General features: G+C 48.6%; 1 protein-coding gene across 2 annotated transcripts in view; it reads left to right on the plus strand.

The window, feature by feature from the left end:
* Positions 1 to 7,014: 7,014 nt before the first annotated feature.
* Positions 7,015 to 23,019, plus strand: part of LAMA5 (laminin subunit alpha 5) — a 398,257-nt gene continuing 382,252 nt past the window's right edge. For both annotated transcript variants that reach the window (XM_086932859.1, XM_086932860.1), the window contains exon 1: positions 7,015 to 7,373. In XM_086932859.1, the coding sequence (XP_086788985.1) occupies positions 7,110 to 7,373 (264 nt within the window). In that variant the 5' untranslated portion in view covers positions 7,015 to 7,109. The remainder of the gene's footprint in view (positions 7,374 to 23,019) is intronic.

The raw sequence follows: 23,019 nt of genomic DNA on the forward strand, positions 1-23,019 counted from the left end.
CTCCACGACGCAACCAGACACACTTTGGCACCTATGCACCCGCTTCCTGTGGGTGAGGTAACGAACTAACTCCGGTGCTCCCATAGGGGATTACACCTCTAGTGTCCTAGTTTAAAGTGGCTAAGTTCTAGTCCAGTCGGAAGTCTCCTAAACCTATAACTTTCTGATTTTTACGCACCATTGACTTGTATGGTAAACGCGGTTGCCTATAGACTCTGCACCCGTATCCTGTGGGCCTCTCCCGACCTAACCTTCGTTAGTCCAGTGTAGGCCCAGCGATTCCCTAGGCCCTAGGCCTGTTCATTGTTCGTGACGTGGTACTTATACCACTTTCTTAATATATGGTTTGAGTGGCCACCTGGCCTATCCATAATTGTGCAGCTTATTGTATGTTATACTGTGTTCTTTGTTTAACGCTTGTGCTCCTGTGCTCATAAAGAGTTAAGGGGATTATTCTAGTAATAAATACATATATTTTTATAATATATAACTTGTGTGGTGTCCTTTCATTTGGTATTACAGAATTGCATATGGTAAAACAGCTGGCTTCACATGCCCTCTTGTGTTTAGCCTAAGACTGCTCTTGTCCATGCTACCCCTAGGATAGCTGGTCTATAAGGTTGGCTTACAACCAATCACTATAAGGGTCGTTTGGACTGGTGCAAGGTGCTCACTAGAATAGTGACCACCATATACCAGGCCAACTTCTCACATTGGTGTAGAGCGGTTAGGATTTGAGCTTGCTGTTGTTTTACCAATTGTAATCTTTAACAATATCATTTGAAAGATCACATCAAGTACCTAGGTACATATAAACAAAGCTTAGCATACTTAAGTTCTACTGAACTTAGTGGTTGTAGACCAAAGGGCTTAGTACACCCTGACTACAACCTCTAGAGAGGTTCCAGTAGGAAAACAAATAGTGTAGGTAAGTGCACCACTTGCACCTCACTAGTCATGCCTGGCACAGGTGAACCTTCCAGTTCTCTACCTGTGGGTGACTCTCACAAAGCACCACCCAGTTATGAAAAACTCAGCCACAAGGACTTGAGTGCCCTATGCACTTCAAGGGGGCTGAAAAGGGGTCACAACCCCACCATCCCTATCCTCATAGCAATCCTAGAGGAAGCTGATCTTGAGAAGAAATCTGCTACAGATCCTTCAGGTAAGGTAGGAGAGGGAAACCCACCTGATGATTCTGATGCCCCAGAAGTTGATCCTGAAGAGGTAGACGAGGATGGAAATGAGTCAGAAGATCAGGGGGAGGAGGACCAGGTTCACATTAGAGTGTTGAACCAGGCCAACTTAAGCCTACATGGGAATGGAGAAGGTGTCCACCTTTCCAGGGCCAGTAGTAGACTTAACCCTGGCAATAGAAGGGTTAGATCTCCTTCCAGGGAGTCTAACCAGTCTAATGCCTTTAGGGGATCTAAAAGGGGCATGACTTCCCCCCAGAGAAACGAACATGAAGCTAGGATGAGAGCTGTCCAACTCCAGATAGAGAAGGAAGAGATAGCCCTGGCCCAAGCTAAACTTGCTTTGGCAAGGGAGCAAAAGTTAAGTGGATTAGATTCCACTGGTGGCAGCAACATTATCCCCAAGGACAAAGACAGGTCCTATGATCATAGAAACCTGGGTAAGATTGTGCCCCCCTACGGAGATGGGGATGACATCCACAAATGGATAACTGCCCTTGAGAGAGACTGCATGGTACAGCAGGTTCCTCAGGATCAGTGGGCAGCAATCTTGTGGCTTTCCTTTTCAGAAAAAGGGAGAGACAAGCTCCTCACTGTTAGACCTGAGGATGCTAAAAACTACTCTGTCCTGAAGAGTGCTCTGATTGAAGGGTTTGGCCTAACCACTGAGCAATACAGGTTGTTGTTCAGAGATACCCAAAAGACTCAGACTTAGGACTGGACTGACTTTGTTGATTGTGCCACTAAGGCTCTGGAAGGTTGGTTGCTGGGAAGTAAAGTTACATACTATACAGGATTGTACAATCTAATAATGAGAGAACAGATCCTTAATAATTGCCAGAACCAGTTGTTGCATCAGCACCTGATTGACTCAGATCTGACCTCTCCCCAAGAATTGGGAAAGAAGGCAGACAAATGGGTCAGAACCAGGGTTAAGCAGAAACCCCAGAACCAAGGTGGTGATCAGAAGAAAGCAGACCAGAAGGGTGGAGATCAGAAACAAAAAGACCAGAAGTCTTCTTCAGGCCCCCAAAATAGTAATAAAGAGGGGGGGTCCCAAAATGGAAAAAAGAAGAAGAATGATGGCCCAAAGAAACCTTGGTGTATTACTATAAGTCAGTTTCTCACTAGTTTAGTGAGTGCACTTAGAAAGGTGGAGCCCCTGCTACTGCAGCCCCTAAGGCAACTACACCCCCTAGTACAGTCAGCAGTGGTGGTCCCCAAACTAAAGTGATAGTGGGTTTAACCATGGGTACTGAGATGGAGCCTGGCCTAGTCAGAGTTCCTACTCAGGCAGTCTTGATCTGTGAGGGAGACATGGACATGTCCCTTGCTATGAGTCCCAGTACTCTGGGCAAGTACAGGCAGACGCCTTTGATTAATGGGAAAGTGGCTCAGGCCTACAGGGACACATGTGCCAGTGTCACAATGGTGACACCTAACTTTGTGGATCCTGAACAATTTATACTGGGTGATAATTACCTGGTGACCAATGCTAGCAATGTCACTACTCCCCATAGCGTGGCAGTTGTTAACTTCTCCTGGGGAGGGGTAAATGGCCTCAAGAGAGTTGTGGTAAGTGCAGACCTCCCAGTTGACTGTCTTTTGGGCAATGATCTAGAGGATTCAATGTGGTCAGAAGTGGAGTACAGGACTCATGCAAAGATGCTAGGTATTTCAGCACATGTCCTTGCTGTGACCAGGTCACAGGCCAAAAAGTGCTTACCTGAACCTGTGCTGGATCTTGGAACAATAGACCAAGCACAACCCAAGAGAAAGAGCAAGAGGGTTAAGGCAGTGCCTTCCCACTTGTCCCAGGTTGAGGATCAGACCTCACAGGAGGATGATTATGTGATCCAAGAGGAGACTGTCTCTGAATAGTTTGAACCTGGTCAGGTTGAGTTTCTGGGGACAGGGGGACCCTCAAGGGCAGATCTGGGGCAGGCTCAATTAACTTGCCCTTCTCTTGAACCCCTCAGACAGAAAGCTGCTGCTGAGGCTGCTGGAATGCTCAAGGTACCCATAGAGTGTATTGGGATGATGGGCTCCTTTATTCAGAGGCTAGAGACACCAAGCCTGGTGCTGCCAGGAGGTCGGTTATACCTCTGCAATTTAGGGGCTTCCTTCTAACCTTGGCACATGATATTCCCTTAGCAGGACACTTAGGCCAGAACAAAACTTGGGACTGGCTTGTCCCTCACTTTCACTGGCTTCACATGTCAGAAGATACCAAGGAGTTTTGTCGCTCCTGTGTCACCTGCCAAGCCAGTGGCAAATCAGGTGGCACTACAAAGGCCCCCCTCATACCACTACCTGTGGTGGGGTACCCTTTGAAAGAGTGGGGATTGACATTGTAGGTCCAATGGACCCCCAAACAGCATCTGGGCACAGATTTATACTGGTGGTAGTGGATCATGCCACCAGGTACCCAGAGGCAATTCCCCTGAGGACCACAACAGCTCCTGTCGTGGCAAGGGCCCTACTTGGAGTTTTCTCCAGAGTGGGCTTTCCAAAGGAGGTTCTTTCAGACAGAGGTACCGACTTCATGTCTGGATATCTAAAAGCAATGTGGAAGGAGTGTGGTGTTAACTACAAATTCACCACACCCTACCATCCACAGTGCAATGGGATTGTTGAAAGATTCAACAAGACCCTAAAAGGGATGATAAAAGGGTTACCTGAAAAGCTTAGGCGAAGATGGGACATCCTTTTACCCTGCCTTCTCTTTGCTTACAGGGAGGTCCCACAAAAGGGGGTTGGCTACAGCCCTTTTGAACTTTTGTTTGGGCATCCTGTAAGGGGTCCTTTGTGTCTTGTGAAGGAAGGATGAGAGTTACCTCTCAAAAAGATTAAATTTGACATAGTGGATTATGTACTTGGTCTCCGCTCCAGGATGCCTGAATACATGGAGAAAGCATTGAAAAACCTTGAGGCTAGCCAAGAACTCCAAAAAGCTTGACATAACCAAAAGGCTGTGCTGTCTGAGTACCAGCCAGGACAGAAGGTGTGGGTGTTGGAGCCAGTGGCCCCAGCAGCTCTCCAAGACAAATGGTCTGGACCCCACACCATCACTGTGAAAAAGGGAGAGGTCACCTACTTGGTGGACCTTGGCACCCCTAGGAGCCCCCACAGGGTGCTCCATGTAAACAGATTGAAAGCATTTGTTGACAGAGCAGACATGGGCTTGCTCATGGCTACAGATGGAGAGCAAGAGGAAGAGAGTGACCCTCTCCCAGACTTGTTATCCCATAACCCTGATGATGGTTCAGTTGATGGTGTGGCCTTAGATGGCAGCCTCACTGACCAACAGCAACAAGACTGGGACCCATTCTTTCAGGATCGGGTGGCCACGGAAGCAGCACAGGGATGGGGTAGGGGCAGGATCATGCACCTCGGTCAGTGGTCAGCAGATTGCTTTTATATGTGAGGTTGGGACAAGAGGAAGGTAACAGTGTCACATTTTCCTGTATCTCCCGCATATTGTTCTTTTCGGGTGCTTTGGCTGGTCCGTAGTCAATCGAGCTAACGATCTGGATAGTAGGGCATTCTTTTGTTAAATTTGGTAGAGCGGAACAAAGGCCAGAAGGGTCAAGACGCCAATCGTGGGCTTGATTATCGGCTGTTCAAAGTTGCATAGCACAGAAAAGGTGGGATGCGGTGGCATGAACTGTTGCAATGCTTGAATATGTTGATGAGAAGACGCGTGTGTCTGGAAATGTTGGTGCTCCACCTGGGGGAAAACGATAAGGTGGTGAGCCAGGGACTGACTGTGTTCAAGAAGAAGAAAGGGGATTTATTGAAGATTAAGAGGCAAGTGGTCGGGCAGTTTCGTCCTATGGACGGAGTTTATCCCAAGGAGGCAATGGAGGGGGCGAACAAGCCCAAAGCCATTGATAAGGCGGGCACAAGATTAACAGAGATATGCAAGCTGTCTGCACTTTATGAGGGTTTTGGTTGGGCGGAGTAGCCAGAATTGAGATATGATGCCCCGGAATTCTTTAGAGGGGACGGGTTCACTTTTCTCGCTACAGGATGGAGCTTTACCTGATGCAAACGAGAGAGGTTCTGGAAAGATGCTTAATGTGAGGAGAGGGACCAGGGAGGCCAGGGGGAGGGAAAGGAAAGTTGGGGCCTTCCCGGGTGGCAGTTTAGGTTGCTATGTTGCTAGATTAAGATTATTGTTGTGAACATAGGCGAATCAGGAAAATGGGGGGGGGGGGCTATAAAGTTACACCTGGGGAAGGAAGACATTAAAAGTTAAGGTTTAGGAAGGATGCTTAGATGATAATATATGTGGTTATTAATAAAAGGGTAGGAAGTACAAAGTTGCAAGATAAGAGATGAAAGGGGAGGGGAGTTTTAGGATAGCGGTAATGGGGCAGGTGATTTGTTGTATAGCGAGGCGTAGTTTTGTAAGGCTACGACCTAGGGTGATGTGCACCAGTCTTCAATAAAACAGCCTTTTCCATACATTAAGACAGCGAGGATGGGGTTTGTGCTGCTCCCCTCTATGCCAACGCTCTCATGGGGACATTTGTAGGGGTGTTGGGCTGTGATAATCAAACAGTGCTAGACTGGCGGGTGGGTATTACACCACCAGTGGCCATTGTAAATGCGTAATAATCCCCCCAACAAGAAACACAACTTCTACCAGGACCCCAGTTACTACCAAGCACTTCCAAGGAGTCCAGGCACGTTTTGCCAACAACACTTTAAATGCGAGGTTAGTAGCGCACCTGTTTACATTGGCTGTTGAAGGCTGCACTAAAAGTCCCAGAATGCAACGAGTTGTCGGCTTAAAACAACAAACAAGAACTTCTTTCCCGAGATCACCTCATGGGGTTAATTCCCCGTTGTTGCACTCTCGCACTTACATCCACCCCCTTACCCTCCCTCCTTGATACTCCTAAGTGTGTGAGACTCTGGAGTAGCTACGAGCGCCGCAGGCTATACTCTCTACAACGCCTGAAGTAAGCGCAGAAACATAGCCACCTGTTGAAACCTCTCCAGCAACAAGCGCCCAGAGGCCACCGGTCAGTGCCGCGCTATGCAGGGTTCCTCGGTCCTTCATTCACCGCTGTGACTGGGGCGAGCAGACCCACTTCTACAGGTGCCAAGGGTCACACTGTGCCGCCGAGCAGTATCTGCCACCTGTTGCAGTAGATGGTGGCAGCTTGCAAGGTATGCAGGACGCCAAAGCGTTAAACAGCTCAAGGTGCCCTCGCTGGGGGCTCCCGCAGCCCCGTCTTGGCTGGGTCCCTGGAGACCCTCCCTTGGGACTCCGATGCCCCTCCCCACGCGCTCCTGAGCCCCACCCACGTGGAGCCGAGCCCCTCCCCATGGTTACCGAGAGCCCTCCCCGTGGGTGCAGAGCGTGCTCCAAAGTCCATTGTGGCAACAGGCTGGCAGTGAGCGGTGGGGGAGGGGCGCGGTGGATAGCTCATCACTTGATTAGGCAGCCCTGCCTCCCGAGCAGCCCGTCCAGCACCTCTCGCCAGATCCCAGGGCGCAGTCGGCCCCTACTGAGCTCCCGGACCCGGAGGAGCGTCAATCTCTGCCGTGCCTCTCCCACGGCAGCCGGTGCCCCTCTCCAAGGCACCCCCGCACCTCACTCTATGCCCCTGCCCTCAGGCATGAGCAGCACCCTGCAAACGTGAGCAAAGCACAGGAGAGGACCAAGCACTCGCCAGCAGGCATTAGAGGACCCAGCCCTGCAGGCTCCCGTGCCCGGACAGACCACAGCAAGGGACCCAGCCCGCCAGCACCTGTGCCTGCTGCCCGGACATACCACAGCAAGGGACCCAGCCCCGTCAGCGCCCGCTGCCCGGACAGACCACAGCCGAGGACCCAGCCCTGTCGGCTCCAGTGCGCGCTGCCTCTTTTGCCTTCCCTGGTGCCACCCTCTGAGGGGCGATGGCCCCCGGCCTGGCTCTCCCTCTGCTCTCGGCGCTCCTGCTCAGCCTCCCCCGCTCAGCACCAGGGCAGGACCTGCCCACCAGCACCCCCGGGGTGAACGGATACAGCCTGCACCCCCCGTACTTCAACCTGGCCGAGGGCACCCGCATCTCCGCCTCGGCCACCTGCGGGGAGGAGAAGGAGACGGGCCGCGCCATCCCGGACCTGTACTGCAAGCTGGTGGGGGGGCCCGCGTCCGGGGACCCCAGCCAGACCATCCAGGTAACCGCGCGCGCTGCGAGGGCGGCTGCGCGCTGTCTGTGGGGGACTGTGAGCTGAGCACCCAGCAGTATATAGTGGAAGGACAAGGACCGTAGTGACACTACACATCCATAGGGAACAGGGACCCAGCATGATCCCCATGGGGTCCTGGTTAGCCCATCCAAACCACCCCCAATCCACTGAGGCACACTGATTGTTGCCTATAGGGGTGTACAGGCAATGCTGCGCATTTGTAGCTCATTCACATAAACCTAAATTACATGTGCTCTATAGGGTATCCGATGCTGGTCTTCGTGCAGTCTTTGGGGAATACTGAGGGACCTCGTCAGGCTGTCACGGCTGCGAGGCGCGTCCGTAATGACCCGGCCCATTTCTGTTATTCATGGGGGGGGCGGTATCCAGGTACGTTGCGGGCTGTAGGTGCCAATGCTTGCTTCCTGCGATGGCGCTGAAGCTCCTGAAGCACTGCGCGTTCCTTATCGGGTCCGTAGGGGTGGGAAGGGGTCCCGGGCCGGACAGGGCGCCGCACGCCCCCAGAGCAGGGGCGCCGAGGTCGCGCTAGTGTTGCATATAGGTATCCTAACTAGAGCGCCAAGAACACGCCGGGATTTGTAGAGACTGTCGCTTGCAATCGATCTGGCCACACAGCAAAGGGACCACGGCAACCCCTTAAAGGGGGCCGGGGGTTACCGGAGCCTCCAGGTGACCGTGTCAAGTGTAGCGTCCTCCCTGAATGCACCCACTGGTGATGATTCCCTTATTGGTAAATAATTGGCCCTACATGCTATTCGCTCTGTGTGGTTGGGGGGGGGGGGGAGGGTTGCCCCTCTCAGTACCATGCAGTTGTGGCCGCGGCCTCGCTGTCAGTGCTGCGGTACCCTGGCAGACGCACCTCGGTCTGCGGCGGACCCCTATGTGAAGGCACAGGAAGCGCGCACCTCTCGGGTCACTGTGCACCGTGGTGAGCAGGTATCCCTGCGACAGGGACAGTGTCCTCTGGCCTCAGGGGCGCAGTGGCACGCGTACTGTCAGCGCACCGGGGTAGTGATAGTGACGGCGCCTCCGCGGAGGCACCTCGCCGCTGTGGGCACAGCGCGCCTGTATGGAGAGCTGTACGCATGCCTGTACGGCGAGCTGAACGGCTGCCTGTACAGAGCTGTACGTCTGTGCAGAGATGCATGCCTGTAGAGAGCTGAAAGCCTGCCTGTAAGGAGAGCTGAAGGCATGAGCAGAGATGCATACCTGTAGAGAGCTGCGCGCCTGCTGTCGGGAGAACTGCACGCCTGTAGTGAGAGCTGTATCCCTGCCTGTGGGGAGATCGGTCTGCCTTCCTTCAGGGAGAGCTGTACGCCTGCCTGTAGGGAGAACTGCACGCCTGTAGAGAGCTGTATCACTGCCTGTGGGTAGAGCTACCTGCCTGCCTGTAGGGAGAGCGGTCTGTCTGCCTGTAGGGAGAGCGGTCTGCCTGCCTGTAGGGAGAGCGGTCTGCCTGCCTGTAGGGAGAGCGGTCTGCCTGCCTGCCTGTAGGGAGAGCGGTCTGCCTGCCTGCCTGCCTGTAGGGAGAGCGGTCTGCCTGCCTGCCTGTAGGGAGAGCTGTCGGCCTGCCTGTAGGGCGAGCTGTCGGCCTGCCTGTAGGGCGAGCTGTCAGCCTGCCTGTAGCGAGAGCTGTACGCCTGTAGAGGTACAGGCTCTTACAACCGTCCCTAACCGGTGCTTTGGCTAGTTATTTTCCGTAATTTACTGGTGGTTCAATTTGACATGTTATAGAACAAACGCCTCGCGACGGGGCCAACAGCCATCAAAAAGCGACTGCCGTGGGGCAGGGGGTGTTGGGGTGAGGCGGAAGACCAGGGACCTACAGATTGGACGCCCCTCCACCTGTCCCTTGGCCCATTTCCTGTGTACCCATCATAAATGTATTATTTAAAGGGGTACAACTTTGCAGGCGTTAAACATTTCCCAGCAAACCCGTGCGGGCCTGTGCGCCCCTTATTCAGATGTCGCCCCTGGCCCGTCGGTAGCACTCTGGCACGTTGTTCTCAGAAGCCGCGCCCCGAGGCCGTATAATTAGCAGTGTGCGCTATACCTCCCGGCACTGAAGTAGTTTCACGCCCGGGAAGGAGCCCTCCCCTCCCTGCGGGTGACTGGGAGAGAGAGAGAGCCTTTCACATCTTCAAATCCGGGGAGACAAAGGGCTTTTGTTGGTTTACTCCTGGGGAACCCATGCCCCCCCTCACCTCGGGGGGCGTGGCACGTTAGCGCACCGGGGTGCCACGCCCCCGTCTCCTTACCCCGCCCTCCTCACACACCTTACCGGTCTACCTCCGAGACACTACATCCTGCAGCTGAAATTTCTTAATTTGTGTGGTTTGCAGTGTGCAGAATTCACATACCTCTGTCAGTGGTTTGGTTATATCTGTGACACATATAATTTGCTGGTTGTGTCTCAGTCGCTATTTTATTACACTAGGAAGGTGCCTTCAAAAGGAATGTGTTCGGTCCCTTTTCTAACATTAGCAAAGAACGGTGCTAAATCAGTTTACAATCCAAGCATGATGGCGTCTGCTCTGTTCCCTTTTGGGGGGAAAAGTGATGCAAATGTTACATGTATTTACCTCTGTCATGTGGCCCGCGTTGTCATTGGCTCTGCAGTTGTTCTCCGATGCGGTGTGACTGGCCTTAGTTTTATTTATTTATTTTATTTTTATTTATGCGATTTTATATAGCGCAAACTTTACCCGAAGGTGTCAGAGCCCTTTACATAAGAACCAATTGCAAAACATAAGGACTAAGGATTACATGCGTTACATAAACGATACAAACACAAAAAATTGCAAATGTACAAGATGTAAAGTCACACAAGGAAGAGATACAAATGTATATACTCTAAAAGTCACATAGGTACAAAGGTCTACTGCATATACTAGTGATTAGAGTTATCTCTATATACATAAGGAAGGGATACAAATGGATATACTATAAGAGTCACATAGGAATGCTAGGGTGAGCAGGGAATGTTGCGAGCTCCCCTGAATATGAGGAGTGGTGGTGGCGCTGTGTGTTCGTGAGCAGATAGCTGCGCAGTGTGGGATGCCGGCTCACTTGAGGAGGGGAGGGCGAGCTGTTTTTGGGGGCTGGAGTGGAGTCGTGTCTGACACTCCCTTCCCAGGTTCAGGCACGTTTTGGGATGAAGGTCAGACTGGCTTATGGCAGGGGCGGCTCTAAGCTCACGGTGGCCCTGGGCAGGGAGCGAAGGTAGGGGACCCCGGAAGAGGGGATCCGGGCGGGCAAGAGCGCGGAGGCCAGTGAAGAGTGGGGTGGGGGGGGGTCAGGGTGTTTTGAAGTGGAACAGAGCCGGAGGCTGCCAAATCCCTGCTAGGGGCCGCCACCCAAATATGTATCCATCCTCGGAGGATTATTATATTAAGGATATATATTGGCGTAGCTGCCCCTGGGGGTTGGTGGCCCTGTGCAGGTGCACACCTAGCACATGCCTACGGCCGCCCCTTATGGAATTATGCAATTCCACGGCTGCAGCTTTTTCCCCTCCGCATAATTATGGAATTGTCGCATAATCCCTAATTTTCGGCACAATTTTACCCAAAATATTGTTTCAAACTCGGATCAAGTTACTAAAGCTTGACTAAGAACGAGTGTTTGTGCGCAGTGGAACGCCTTTCACAAAGTGTAACTGGTCATCTTTGATTTGCTTATTTCTGTATTTTGTTGTTAAACTGATACTAATGAGGTGAAATCTTTGCCCGGACATTGACTGTATGAAGAAATAATGCTATAAATATGGGATGAATTAAGCAGCATAATTTAGTCAAACCTGCGGATTATTTGGTGCTTTCCTGCCGCATAATTCCAGTTACTCTCTCTATAGGGCAATTGGTCAAATGGGCTGGTCTAACAGGCCAATTTGTGGGACTTTTTGTGTGCTGGTGGCCCTTCGGAATGGTCGACTGGGCTGGTTTTTACTGTTAATTTCCCTGATATTAAAACAAACATTGCCTGCAGCAAGCTCAAATCCCTGCTATCTTCCATTGCTGGCTAAACACTTATGTATTTACAAAAAGGGGGTGGTGGGGGGGTGGTGAGGGACAGAGTCTCTGAATTAAACAGAAAGCTCTCACCCAGTCAAAAGATCAGGGCTAGATCCAACACCGTTTTTTAGCTCACTGCACCATCCCAGTTTCAGAACCTGACTGTATGCAAATTAGTCTGTTCCTGTCCCAGTGCATGATGGGAACAGGACAAACCAAACTACAGAAGCCAATTCTTACACTGGGAAGGAAACAAGCTCCCGGGGACCGGTTTCTGGCATTACAGCCGTCTTCGGCCCGGTTTGCTTGAATCCTGATGGTGCAATGAGCAAGGGTCTCACATCTGAGAATACCCTTCCACGCTTAGGGTGGACAAAAATATTTACAAAAAGGGGTGGTGAGGGACAGAGTCTCTGAATTAAACAGAAAGCTCTCACCCAGTCAAAAGATCAGGGCTAGATCCAACACCGTTTTTTAGCTCACTGCACCATCCCAGTTTCAGAACCTGACTGTATGCAAATTAGTCTGTTCCTGTCCCAGTGCATGATGGGAACAGGACAAACCAAACTACAGAAGCCAATTCTTACACTGGGAAGGAAACAAGCTCCCGGGGACCGGTTTCTGGCATTACAGCCGTCTTCGGCCCGGTTTGCTTGAATCCTGATGGTGCAATGAGCAAGGGTCTCACATCTGAGAATACCCTTCCACGCTTAGGGTGGACAAAAATATTTACAAAAAGGGGTGGTGAGGGACAGAGTCTCTGAATTAAACAGAAAGCTCTCACCCAGTCAAAAGATCAGGGCTAGATCCAACACCGTTTTTTAGCTCACTGCACCATCCCAGTTTCAGAACCTGACTGTATGCAAATTAGTCTGTTCCTGTCCCAGTGCATGATGGGAACAGGACAAACCAAACTACAGAAGCCAATTCTTACACTGGGAAGGAAACAAGCTCCCGGGGACCGGTTTCTGGCATTACAGCCGTCTTCGGCCCGGTTTGCTTGAATCCTGATGGTGCAATGAGCAAGGGTCTCACATCTGAGAATACCCTTCCACGCTTAGGGTGGACAAAAATATTTACAAAAAGGGGTGGTGAGGGACAGAGTCTCTGAATTAAACAGAAAGCTCTCACCCAGTCAAAAGATCAGGGCTAGATCCAACACCGTTTTTTAGCTCACTGCACCATCCCAGTTTCAGAACCTGACTGTATGCAAATTAGTCTGTTCCTGTCCCAGTGCATGATGGGAACAGGACAAACCAAACTACAGAAGCCAATTCTTACACTGGGAAGGAAACAAGCTCCCGGGGACCGGTTTCTGGCATTACAGCCGTCTTCGGCCCGGTTTGCTTGAATCCTGATGGTGCAATGAGCAAGGGTCTCACATCTGAGAATACCCTTCCACGCTTAGGGTGGACAAAAATATTTACAAAAAGGGGTGGTGAGGGACAGAGTCTCTGAATTAAACAGAAAGCTCTCACCCAGTCAAAAGATCAGGGCTAGATCCAACACCGTTTTTTAGCTCACTGCACCATCCCAGTTTCAGAACCTGACTGTATGCAAATTAGTCTGTTCCTGTCCCAGTGCATGATGGGAACAGGACAAACCAAACTACAGAAGCCAATTCTTACACTGGGAAGGAAACAAGCTCACTATAGGTGTGGCAGGGTATACTCAGACATGAGTCCCTTTCTCACTGCTCCATCAGGATTCAAGCAAGCCGGGCCGAAGACGGCTGAAATGCCAGAAACCGGTCCCCGGTAGCTTGTTTCCTTTCTGGTGAAGAATTGGCTTGGTAGTTTAGTCTGCCCTGTTCCCATGATGCACTGGGCCAGGGACAGACTGATTTGCATATAGCCAGGTTCTGAGCTGGGATGGGGCAGTGAGGTAAATAACGGTGATGGATCAAGCCCTGATCTTTGGACTGGGTAAGAGTGGTCTGCTCAATTCAGACACTCTGTTCATCACCACCCCCTTTTTTAAACACTTATGTAGCAGCTCTTTAAAATTTCAAAACTGCCCCAATTTGCAAGTATGGGCCACTCTTTTAGCTATTTAATTCACTAATGGGGGCCACTTTTACTTTGGTGCCCGGGTCTATTTTCTGTCTTGGGGCAGGTCTGTCTTGACTTGGGCTGGCAGGGACGGGGCTCGGCCCTTGTTCTGCCAGCGGACTTTTGAGGCAATGGCCTGGTGTTTGTGGGCGAGGCATAGGGTGGGGGCACTCTTTTAGCTGTTTAGTTCATTAATGGGGCCACTTTTATTTTGGTGCCTATGTTTATTTTCTGTCTTGTTGGTGATAGTGGAGATGTTCTCTCCCCAGACCCTGTCTGTCTTGACTTGGACTGGGGTGTGCCCGGGTTCCGCTAGCGGACTTTGAGGGACTGGATCCCATGTGGGCTGGTATTTGTGGGTGAGACATAGGGTGTGGCACTGTTCTTTGATGGCGTTGTTCTCTGGCTCCTCTGGCAGTCAGTGTGGGTGCCCTCTGCCCTGGGACATGATTCTTTAGTATATGTTCCACCTTCTGTGGCCTGTTGTGGTGAGATAACGATGCAGAAGTCTACATTGTTGCCCTAGACCACCTTGCCATTGAGTAGAGTTAGCCCCAGAGCCGCATTGGGCTCGGGCTACCTATGTGGGGTCTCCCCAGAAATGTTTTTTATTGTAGGGTTATTTTTATTAGGGGTGGGCGGAATTTGTGTAGTCTCACTACACAAAGCTCTGCGAAATGGTAAAAAATATCTGCGACCAAGCAAAAGTTCAGCGAACACGCAGAATTGCGCGTTCCACCCGTTCGTAATGCTTTTTTCCTGTTCGCGAACGCTGTCTGCATGCTCGTGGAGAATCATCTCATGAACATTCATTTTGAAAGTGCAAACAAGCAAAAAATACAGCGGATCTCAGAATTTTTGGCAATTCCGCGTTCACTGCAGAACACAAAATTACCCAAATTCCACGAGCTGAACGGAATCTACCACCCTGGCCTAAATTTAATAGCAATTTCCACACATTTTATGCATCATTTTTATAACGCTTTCCATCCCGTGGTGGGCAGCAGAGTCTCTGAAGCGCTTTGCCGTCCACCCCATTAGTTGCTGGGTTGAAGCTGAAAGAGCATTGGTTGCAGTTTGGAAATGGGAACATCTGGCAGTTGAACGTTGCCAGTGGGTAGGATTGCTGCTCTATCCAGGTAGACGCCTAGGCAAGGCCACTGGAATTACGTGATTCTGCGGCCACAGTTTTTTTTTGCATAACTATGTACTTACCGCATTTGCCACATAATCCATCATCTTCTGCAGATTTTAAAAACACACTTGGTTTTTAGCTCAAAGGGTTCAAAAGTGACATCAACATGTGTTTGAGCGCAGTGTGTAAGGCCCATTGTAAAAGTTAACTGGTCATCTTTCAGTTGCTTATTTCTGTTTTTGTTTGTTAAGCTGATACTGAGGTGAAATCTTTGTCCAGATTGTATTACCATCTGTAATAACCATAAAATAATGAAGTAATGCTTCCTTATGCTGCATAGTTTGCTTTTCTTGCCACATAATTTAGTTGGAGAGGATGTAGCCTTACAGCTGGAGCGGTCGACCTCGAAGCTGGTGAACCGGGTTTGGATTTCGGCAATGACACTCAACATCTTGTGATTCTGGACAAGTCATTTAATCTCCACGTGCCGAACAACTGTAACGAAACTGGTGCTCCAGTAAAACGCTCTGATGCCCGATATCTTCAGGTCTAGTTTGCGCTATATAAAACATAAAACTATCTATCTATAATCTTACCGCATGATTTGGTGCTCCGCTGCTGCACAATTCCAGTTGCAAGGCTCATAGGTTTCTCACGAAGAGGTTGGCATGACCCAAGGTGTAGGTTGGCATAGAGAAGATGAGATCCTTGCAGTAAGGCCCAGGAGCCGGTTGTGGCCCTCATGACCTTTACATGTGGCCCCCTGCTCAGCAACAGCTCTCCGCTGCTGTTCACTTGACTGAGCATTAACTTTCAGAAAGATGCTAAATAAACAAGCAAGCATTTATTTATAGGTAAACTTAAGCTAAAGAAAGGAAATGACTGAGTTGCCCTGCACCACCTAACCTTAGAAACTGCTTCATTTTTAAAGACTTTTTGAAACAAACCTGTAAAAATATGATAAAGTCTCTTCAAAATTGTTCAGAAGCGTTTCACCTCAGTATATCATGCACTAGGAGTGCATTGAAAAAAAATATATATATTTTTTTAAAGTGGTCGTTTCGAACATGAATTCTGACATTTTTTTGCTCCCTTACTGAACACTAATGCCAATAGTGAACTAAGAAGCAAGTCCGTTATCCTGTGCCCGCCCCTCTGGGTGGCCTGCGTTGCTGCTAATATACATGGACTATAGTATAGGTTCTGAAATGAAACACGAGAGAAGGTTGTGTACAGGTCACAGCCTGTATTTCGAGGTGCTCTTATACACGATAATGAAGAAAACTGAGGTAAAGCGAAATTAAGAATTGGTAGGATCACACAATTTGTTCATGAGAGGAAGCCGGGATTGACCCCAGGTTTTCTGGTTTCTCATTGTGCATTCCAAACACTAGATGTGCACGCTTCGCTTCCCTTCCGTCCAAGTTACCAAGTTACATCATCCTGTTTTAACACCCTGCGCATGCTCCGAAAAATCTTCCGATGGATCCCCACCGCAACCAGGAAGACTGTCACCCAGGCCCTTGTCACCAGCCACCTGGACTACGGAAACACCCTCTACGCTGGAACCACTGCCAAGCTCCAGAAAAGACTACAACGCGTCCAGAACGCCTCAGCAAGACTCATCCTGGACATCCCCCGACACAGCCACATCTCTGCTCATCTGAAGAATCTGCACTGGCTCCCCGTCAGCAAGAGAATCACATTCAGACTCCTCACCCACGCACACAAGGCTCTCCACGACGCGGGCCCCAGGTACCTCAACAACCGCCTCGCATTCTACATACCAACCCGCCAGCTCCGCTCCGCCAGCCGCGCCCTCGCCACCTGCGCCCTCGCCACCGTCCTACGTATTCGCAAAGCCACCGCCCGAGGAAGATACTTCTCCTACCTGGCAGCCAAGACATGGAACTCCCTCCCCATCCACCTCCGGCTGACCCAAGACCATCTCTCCTTCAGGAAACAACTCAAGACCTGGCTGTTCTAGCAGTAGCGGACCCCCCCCCCCCCCCCCCCCCCCCCCAAGCGCCTTGGGACCCTTACGGGTGAGTAGCGCGCTATACAAATTCCTTGACTGATTGATTGATTGATTGTTTTACACTGCAAGGTGTCTCTCCACAGGAGCCAGTCGTCCACCAATCCCAGATGCACCCTTTCACCTCGTGTCACTCTCTCCTCCATGTAATCTCAGAGGTCTCTCCGCCTCCCACGTGGGGTGTCACTCCACAGGCGTGGGGTGTCACTCCACAGACGTGACACTTTCATTTCCTCCCCTGTGGATGCGGACAATGAGCAGTGTGCCCGGCCCCGGCGTGAGGGTACTTTGCGCTCTCACCGTTTTGTTTATAGCGAGCTTTCACTTTCGTTTGCTTTATGGGCCCGTAAAGGGTGGCTTGGAAAGCTGCCCAGTTTTACGCATTCAAGTGGACGCACACAGCACTCTTGTCCCAGCTTCCTCCACCCTAACACGTCTGAACAGGTGTTGTGTCTTCAGAGCCCGACCCGTGAAATCTCTGCCTCGCCATAAATAAACACCATAACGAGAGGACGGGGCATCCAGTCTGTTTGGAGGGGGGTGTTAGACAGCTAATGTTAGGGCTTAAAAACGAGCCCTAACATGGGGCAAAAAAAGCGCATCGAAGTCGGTTCAGTGAGGTTTTAAGCCGGAATATTGTACCTACTAAAAATATTCTGCTTTACGAGCTGTGTGTGGCCTGAGAGAAGCCCCCCTCCTTCTTTTTACAGCCCACCCCCATGTTGTGTATTCAGCGCGCCCTCCCCCAATCATTTGATCTGAGCTTGTCTTGCTGTCCTGGACATAAAAGGCCGCCGAGTTCTAAAGTTTTGAAGGAGCAGAGAACGTTCTCGGATGTAGCGCCTTTCCCCACTGAACTCTGAGAGGCACTTCATTATATTTTCCTCCAGGTTTCCTCATCTGTGGGGGCGGGGAGGCGCTAGGATGTTACCCGCCGGCTCCAGGCGCTTCCCAGCTATTTAAGCGCTCGGTCTGCTGCTACCTTTAAGTGTTTGCAAAGGCGTTTTATCTGTAACTCTCCCGCCGGCGGCTCCTTTGAGCAAACGCGGGATTAAAGGGTTTATCACTGAAAGGGAGCCGGGGGAAGTGAGTAAAAGGGGGGGGGGAGTGGAAGGGGATGGGATGGGCTCACACCAACCTTACTCCCTCAAAAGGTTACTCGAACCCAGTGTGCAGAGCGCCTACCCTCTGAGGGGTTGGGTGCAAATCCGTTTACAGTTTAGTGTCCCCCTGCTGAGTGTGTACATGCCGTGTACATGCAGCTTACCTTAGCTAGTGTGGGGTAGGAGACACACCTGGACTGGCAGTGCCAGCAGAGCTGGCGGTATACACCTCCCTGGGCTGTGTTTTCAGGCCCAGGCGAGTTGGCTTTGTTCATTACATGCACCATTTATCCCCCATCTACCCCAAGACCAGAGCAGTATCCATATTTATTTTGGGTTTTGTAAAAAAAAGTCAGCTGAAATGAGTATTTTTCCACATTTATGTAACCTGTAAATATGCCCTCATGCTTGGATGTCTGCCAGGTTTCAGTGCTGTGGGCACACTCCGAAGATAATTCAGTGCACTTATATGAAAATAAGCAAAGTTCAGTTTCAACCATGTGCCTATCTACTGCTGCTCAGGCCTCTTTACTGAAATTCCTGTCTTTCTAACCCCTTCGTCTATCAATCCACACATTTGTTGGCCTGACAGTCATGGTAGACAGTATTTAGAATGAGTCCAAAGCAACCTAGTTTCTGTTTTTATCAACATTTAAAAATATATACAGACAAGAAAATGAATGTTTTCTGTCTGTATCTATCTGTAAAAATCAGTAAAAATGGAAAACGGGGAGCCTTACCTTTGACCCCTGACCTCTCTCTCAACTCCAACGGCTGTAGAGCAAGGTGCCCCTCAAGGCTCTATCCTTGCGCCGATCCTATGTAATTTCTACATTGAACCGCTTGGAGCCCTATTAAAAGAAGCTGGGATCCTTTACCAGTTACAAGCTGATGACACCCGACTCTACCTCAAGGTGTCCTCCGCACGTGACCTCTCGTTTCTCGCCACCACCCTCAACTCCATCCAAGAATGGATGTCATCTCATCACCTAAAACATAATCCCTCTAAAACTGAATTCCTTCTTACCTCCACCTCAAACTCTGCACCTCCTATTCAATCAGGGATGAATAGTCGAAACATCCCAACTGCAAACCAGTCATCGTTGGCTGTGCCAAATCCCTGGCTGTCATTCTCAACAAAAGACTCAACCTCGAATCCCAAATCAAAACCCTGGCCAAGAATGCACGCTTCCAACTACGACTTCTCTGGGGTATTCAAGGTTACATTCCTGAACCAGATCTGAAAACTCCTCTCCAATCTTTGGTTCTCTCCAAACAGGATTACTGCAAATCTCTTCTTGGAGACCTCCCTATGACAAGTTTATCCCCGTTTAAAACCCATCCTCCACTCAGCTGCGCGCTTTGTCTATGAGGCTGAAAGAAATTACCTTATCACTCCTTTTTGTGGGAGAGGGGAGTTTTATATAGCATGAACTACAACCGAAGGTATTCAAGCACTTTAAATGAACACCAGGTGTGTTACAGACGGATACATTCATTGTTTTTTTGGTAGGCACTGGGAGATTAAGTGATTTGGCCAGAATCACAGGAGGATGAGCGTCTCTGCCGAGACTCGAACAAAGTTCCCCAGCTTCGAGGTCAACCGCTCTAGCCGGTAGGCCACATCCTCTCCTTTGTTGACAACTCTTTGCTGATGTCCTATTGAAGCAAGGACCGTATATAAGACTGCTTGCCTTACCTATAAAGCCATTCACACCAGGGCCGGACTGGCTATAGTGGGCACCGGGCAATCCCCTGGTGCGCCGCACGGGTGGGGGCCTGTTTTGGGCCCTGGGGGCCGTTATTGTTACAGGACCGTTTTTTGAAGCATAGCTGCAAAATTGTCCCTGTACCAAAATCGGCCAAAAACCGGCCCCGGCAAAGAGCTCGGCGGCGAGTGGGGAGGAGGGGGGGCCGGCCGAGCACTTTGCCAGGGCCGGTTGTGGTTCCCAGTCCGGCCCTGTTTCACACATCTACCCCACGCTACGTAGCAAACCAACTCAAGTTATCAGGTAGTTCTAGACCCTCAAGAAATGCTGAGAATCTGCTGCTCGAACCTCCAACCTTCAAAAGAGAAAGACCTATGGTGCAATCGTTCTCTGGGAATGCAACTAGAATTTGGAACGCGCTGCCTCCTAACCTGCGCACCACCACCTCTTTCCGGATCTTCAATTCGGACCGCAAAACTCTTCTCTTCCGTAGACATTTTTTCACAGTAACCTCTCCAAACTCCCCACCAGGCATACATCCCTGCCCTAATGGCATAACCCTGACTGTTTCACAACACTTGAATGAACCTTACACTGTAACCTAAAGGAACATAGGGCTTCCTATGGCTAAGTTTGTAAACTATGCTGTATAACAACTTGCATTTATCTCTGTAAATATGGTTTATTTCTCTATGTAACCTGCTAAACATGTTATCAGTAATCTGTAATCTTGTAAATACATAACTCTCACCCTTAGTAACTGTAGTAGTCATACGTTTGGGTCCTACCATCTTGTTACTGTAAACCTTCTCATGTAACATTCCTCGCTCTAAGGTAAAGCGACACCTCTAGTGATGAATGTGCTATATCAGTCAGTCAGTCAAAATGCTTTATTTCGATAAATCAATATCATAAAAAGACAATAGTACTATACAAAATTTACATACGCTGCAATACATTAAATATACATGTTAAAATCAGAATTAATTGTACACAGTAAAATATATATCAAAAGTTTTAAAAATTCCCTTTAAAATTCATAAAAAATGAGGTCATGATAAAAAGGGTACAAAACATCATAAAATATAGATACCCTAATTTCATTTTCATTGTGTAAACATAATACTCGATTTCATCCCAATTCAATTCATATGTGCTATAAAAATTATCACCCAAATAAATCCCTTCAGAAGGTCTGGCCCTGATGACTTGGGATACCTAGGCAGTCCCCTAGTCGCTTGATTCCTGCACAGCTGACGTGGAAGAAGACCATGGCTTAGTAGGGAGTGGTGGCATGGCAGTCCGGTTAGAACTATTGTACTGTGATTGTGTATATGGGTAAACTTTCTTATTGAATGTTTGCCACTGGTTTCAAAGCTGGGATTCCCCAGAAAAGAGGTCTAACTGTGAATTCCTGTATAAATCAAAATAGCAACAGAGGACCCCTGAAACCGGACCTCCTACACAGCTCCATTCAATTAGAGAATGGTGGACGTCATCCACAGTATCACCGTTGCTTGATACTGCTGCTGATCAGTAATAACAATGAGGTGTCCCAATATAAAGACAGACGTTCTGCCACAAAAGTAACAATTGCTTTTTTGATGCCTTCTCCACAATGATGTAGGACTATCAATCAATGATCTACAAAAATACACTACTGACCATATAAATAACAATGACCCAATTGACTTTAAGAAAATTTGTGAACAGTATATTAGGAAATCATTGTATATTGTGTGTAATGATGCATATATCCATAATAAAGGACAAAAGGTTAAAGACTGTACAAGAATAACATTTAACGGGAAAAATGTTTGTGACATACAAACGTGCCTGATAAATTATACGGATGCTAAAATAGTAGGCAATGAAAACATTGGACACAGATAACATATAAACAAAAGCTTGTATGAGCGTCCAAAATATGCTAGATTACTCTTAAAAAGACATATGATTTTCATTCATTCTAACATGGAGAAGTCTATTTGGGCATAGAATGCTTGTTCAGTTTATTTCGATGTTTCACCCCCCCCCCCCCCCCCCCCCCCCCCCCACAAAAGCGAGTGTGGTTGGATAACATCACCATAGGGTCTTCTTCAGGACTATAAACATGATGGTGAACAGCCTGTTATAGAAAGTTTCTCAGGGAGAATAGGGATAAAGGGATCGTGCACTCGCCTCTCAACTCAATTGAGACCTTGATTGATGAAACCATTAAACTTATGTCCAGTATTAAGAAGGAACCAATTTAAATAATAATAAAAATAATAGGCACATTTATAAAGCGCAATGGTTACACTAAGACCAGTGTGTCCCTTCAAGTGCTCCCTTAAGTGCTCCCTTTGCAGCAAAATGCTTTATTGTATTCCAGAAATTACAAACTTAGTGTGTATCCAAGTTCCATGTGCAACAAGTGCTTCCCAGGTTCCTCCTGCTTGCTGGCGAATCAGTACTGCTCGCTTCGCATACCTGCATCAACCACTGTCCTAATACTGCTGATGAGCAGAAATACTAAGAAACAATACCTAGAATAGTGCGCCCAACAGAAAGTTCACAGTCCTTTTTTTGTATTTATAAATCTTCTTTATTGAAATTTTGTCTTTCATAAAACAAGCCAAGATCACGGCTGAATCGTTTCGTTCAAAAGAATTGAACTTCAATACTGCTGCAAGTAATAAATAAAAAACATATATAAACAAACAGCGTACACTATTTAATACCACGTTTACAAAACAGATACCAGGACTCCATATAGTTAAGACAAAAACATTACAAAAATTCCTGAGCATGATAGTCTGCTGGTGAAAGCAAACGCTTCTTGAAATATGTGCTTATGGGTACCCCATGGGAAAAGGAGCCCCGTTTAGCAACATATTCTAACATCCAAAACATAATTTCTGGTCAATGTTCGGTATATATAATGGCAAATACCAAAGAAATGTACAATTGACCGAACAGATAACATATTTATGTACAGTTCATTTCAGTCTTCAACAGGAATATTTGGATTAATGGATTCTAAATATGAATTCAGGTTTTTTCTATGTGTGCTATATAACCCATGCAATAGACACTTGCAAGTCTCCTACTTGTCACTCGGGGCATTGATGTCAAAGATATGGAATCTCTCGTGTGTGATTCATTATAAGACTAGGTCCAGCTTTTCAGAATTTGTTCTTAAGGTCTGCCTTCTAAGGTTCCTCTAAATGTGCTTTTTTTCCCCCCTTTTTGAAAACATTGAAATAGTGAAACAATGTTGTTTGGTCAATTGTATACTCCTCTCTGGTATATGCCATTATATATACTAAACATAGATCAGAAATTATGTTTTGGATGTTACAATATTTTTCTAGATGGGGCTCCTTCTCCCATGGGCCACCCATAATTACATATTTCATGAAGAGGCTTGCTTTCCCCAGCTGACCAGAGTAATGGTCAGGATTATTTTAATTTTTTTTGTCTTTACTATGTGGAGCCATGGTATGTATTTTGTAAATGTGGGGTTATATAGTGTATGTTGTTTGTTTATACATGTTTTTATGTATTACTTGCAGCCCTGATGAA

Source organism: Lissotriton vulgaris, chromosome 7 (genome assembly GCF_964263255.1).
Source record: "Lissotriton vulgaris chromosome 7, aLisVul1.2, whole genome shotgun sequence".
NCBI classification, from domain to species: Eukaryota; Metazoa; Chordata; class Amphibia; order Caudata; family Salamandridae; genus Lissotriton; species Lissotriton vulgaris.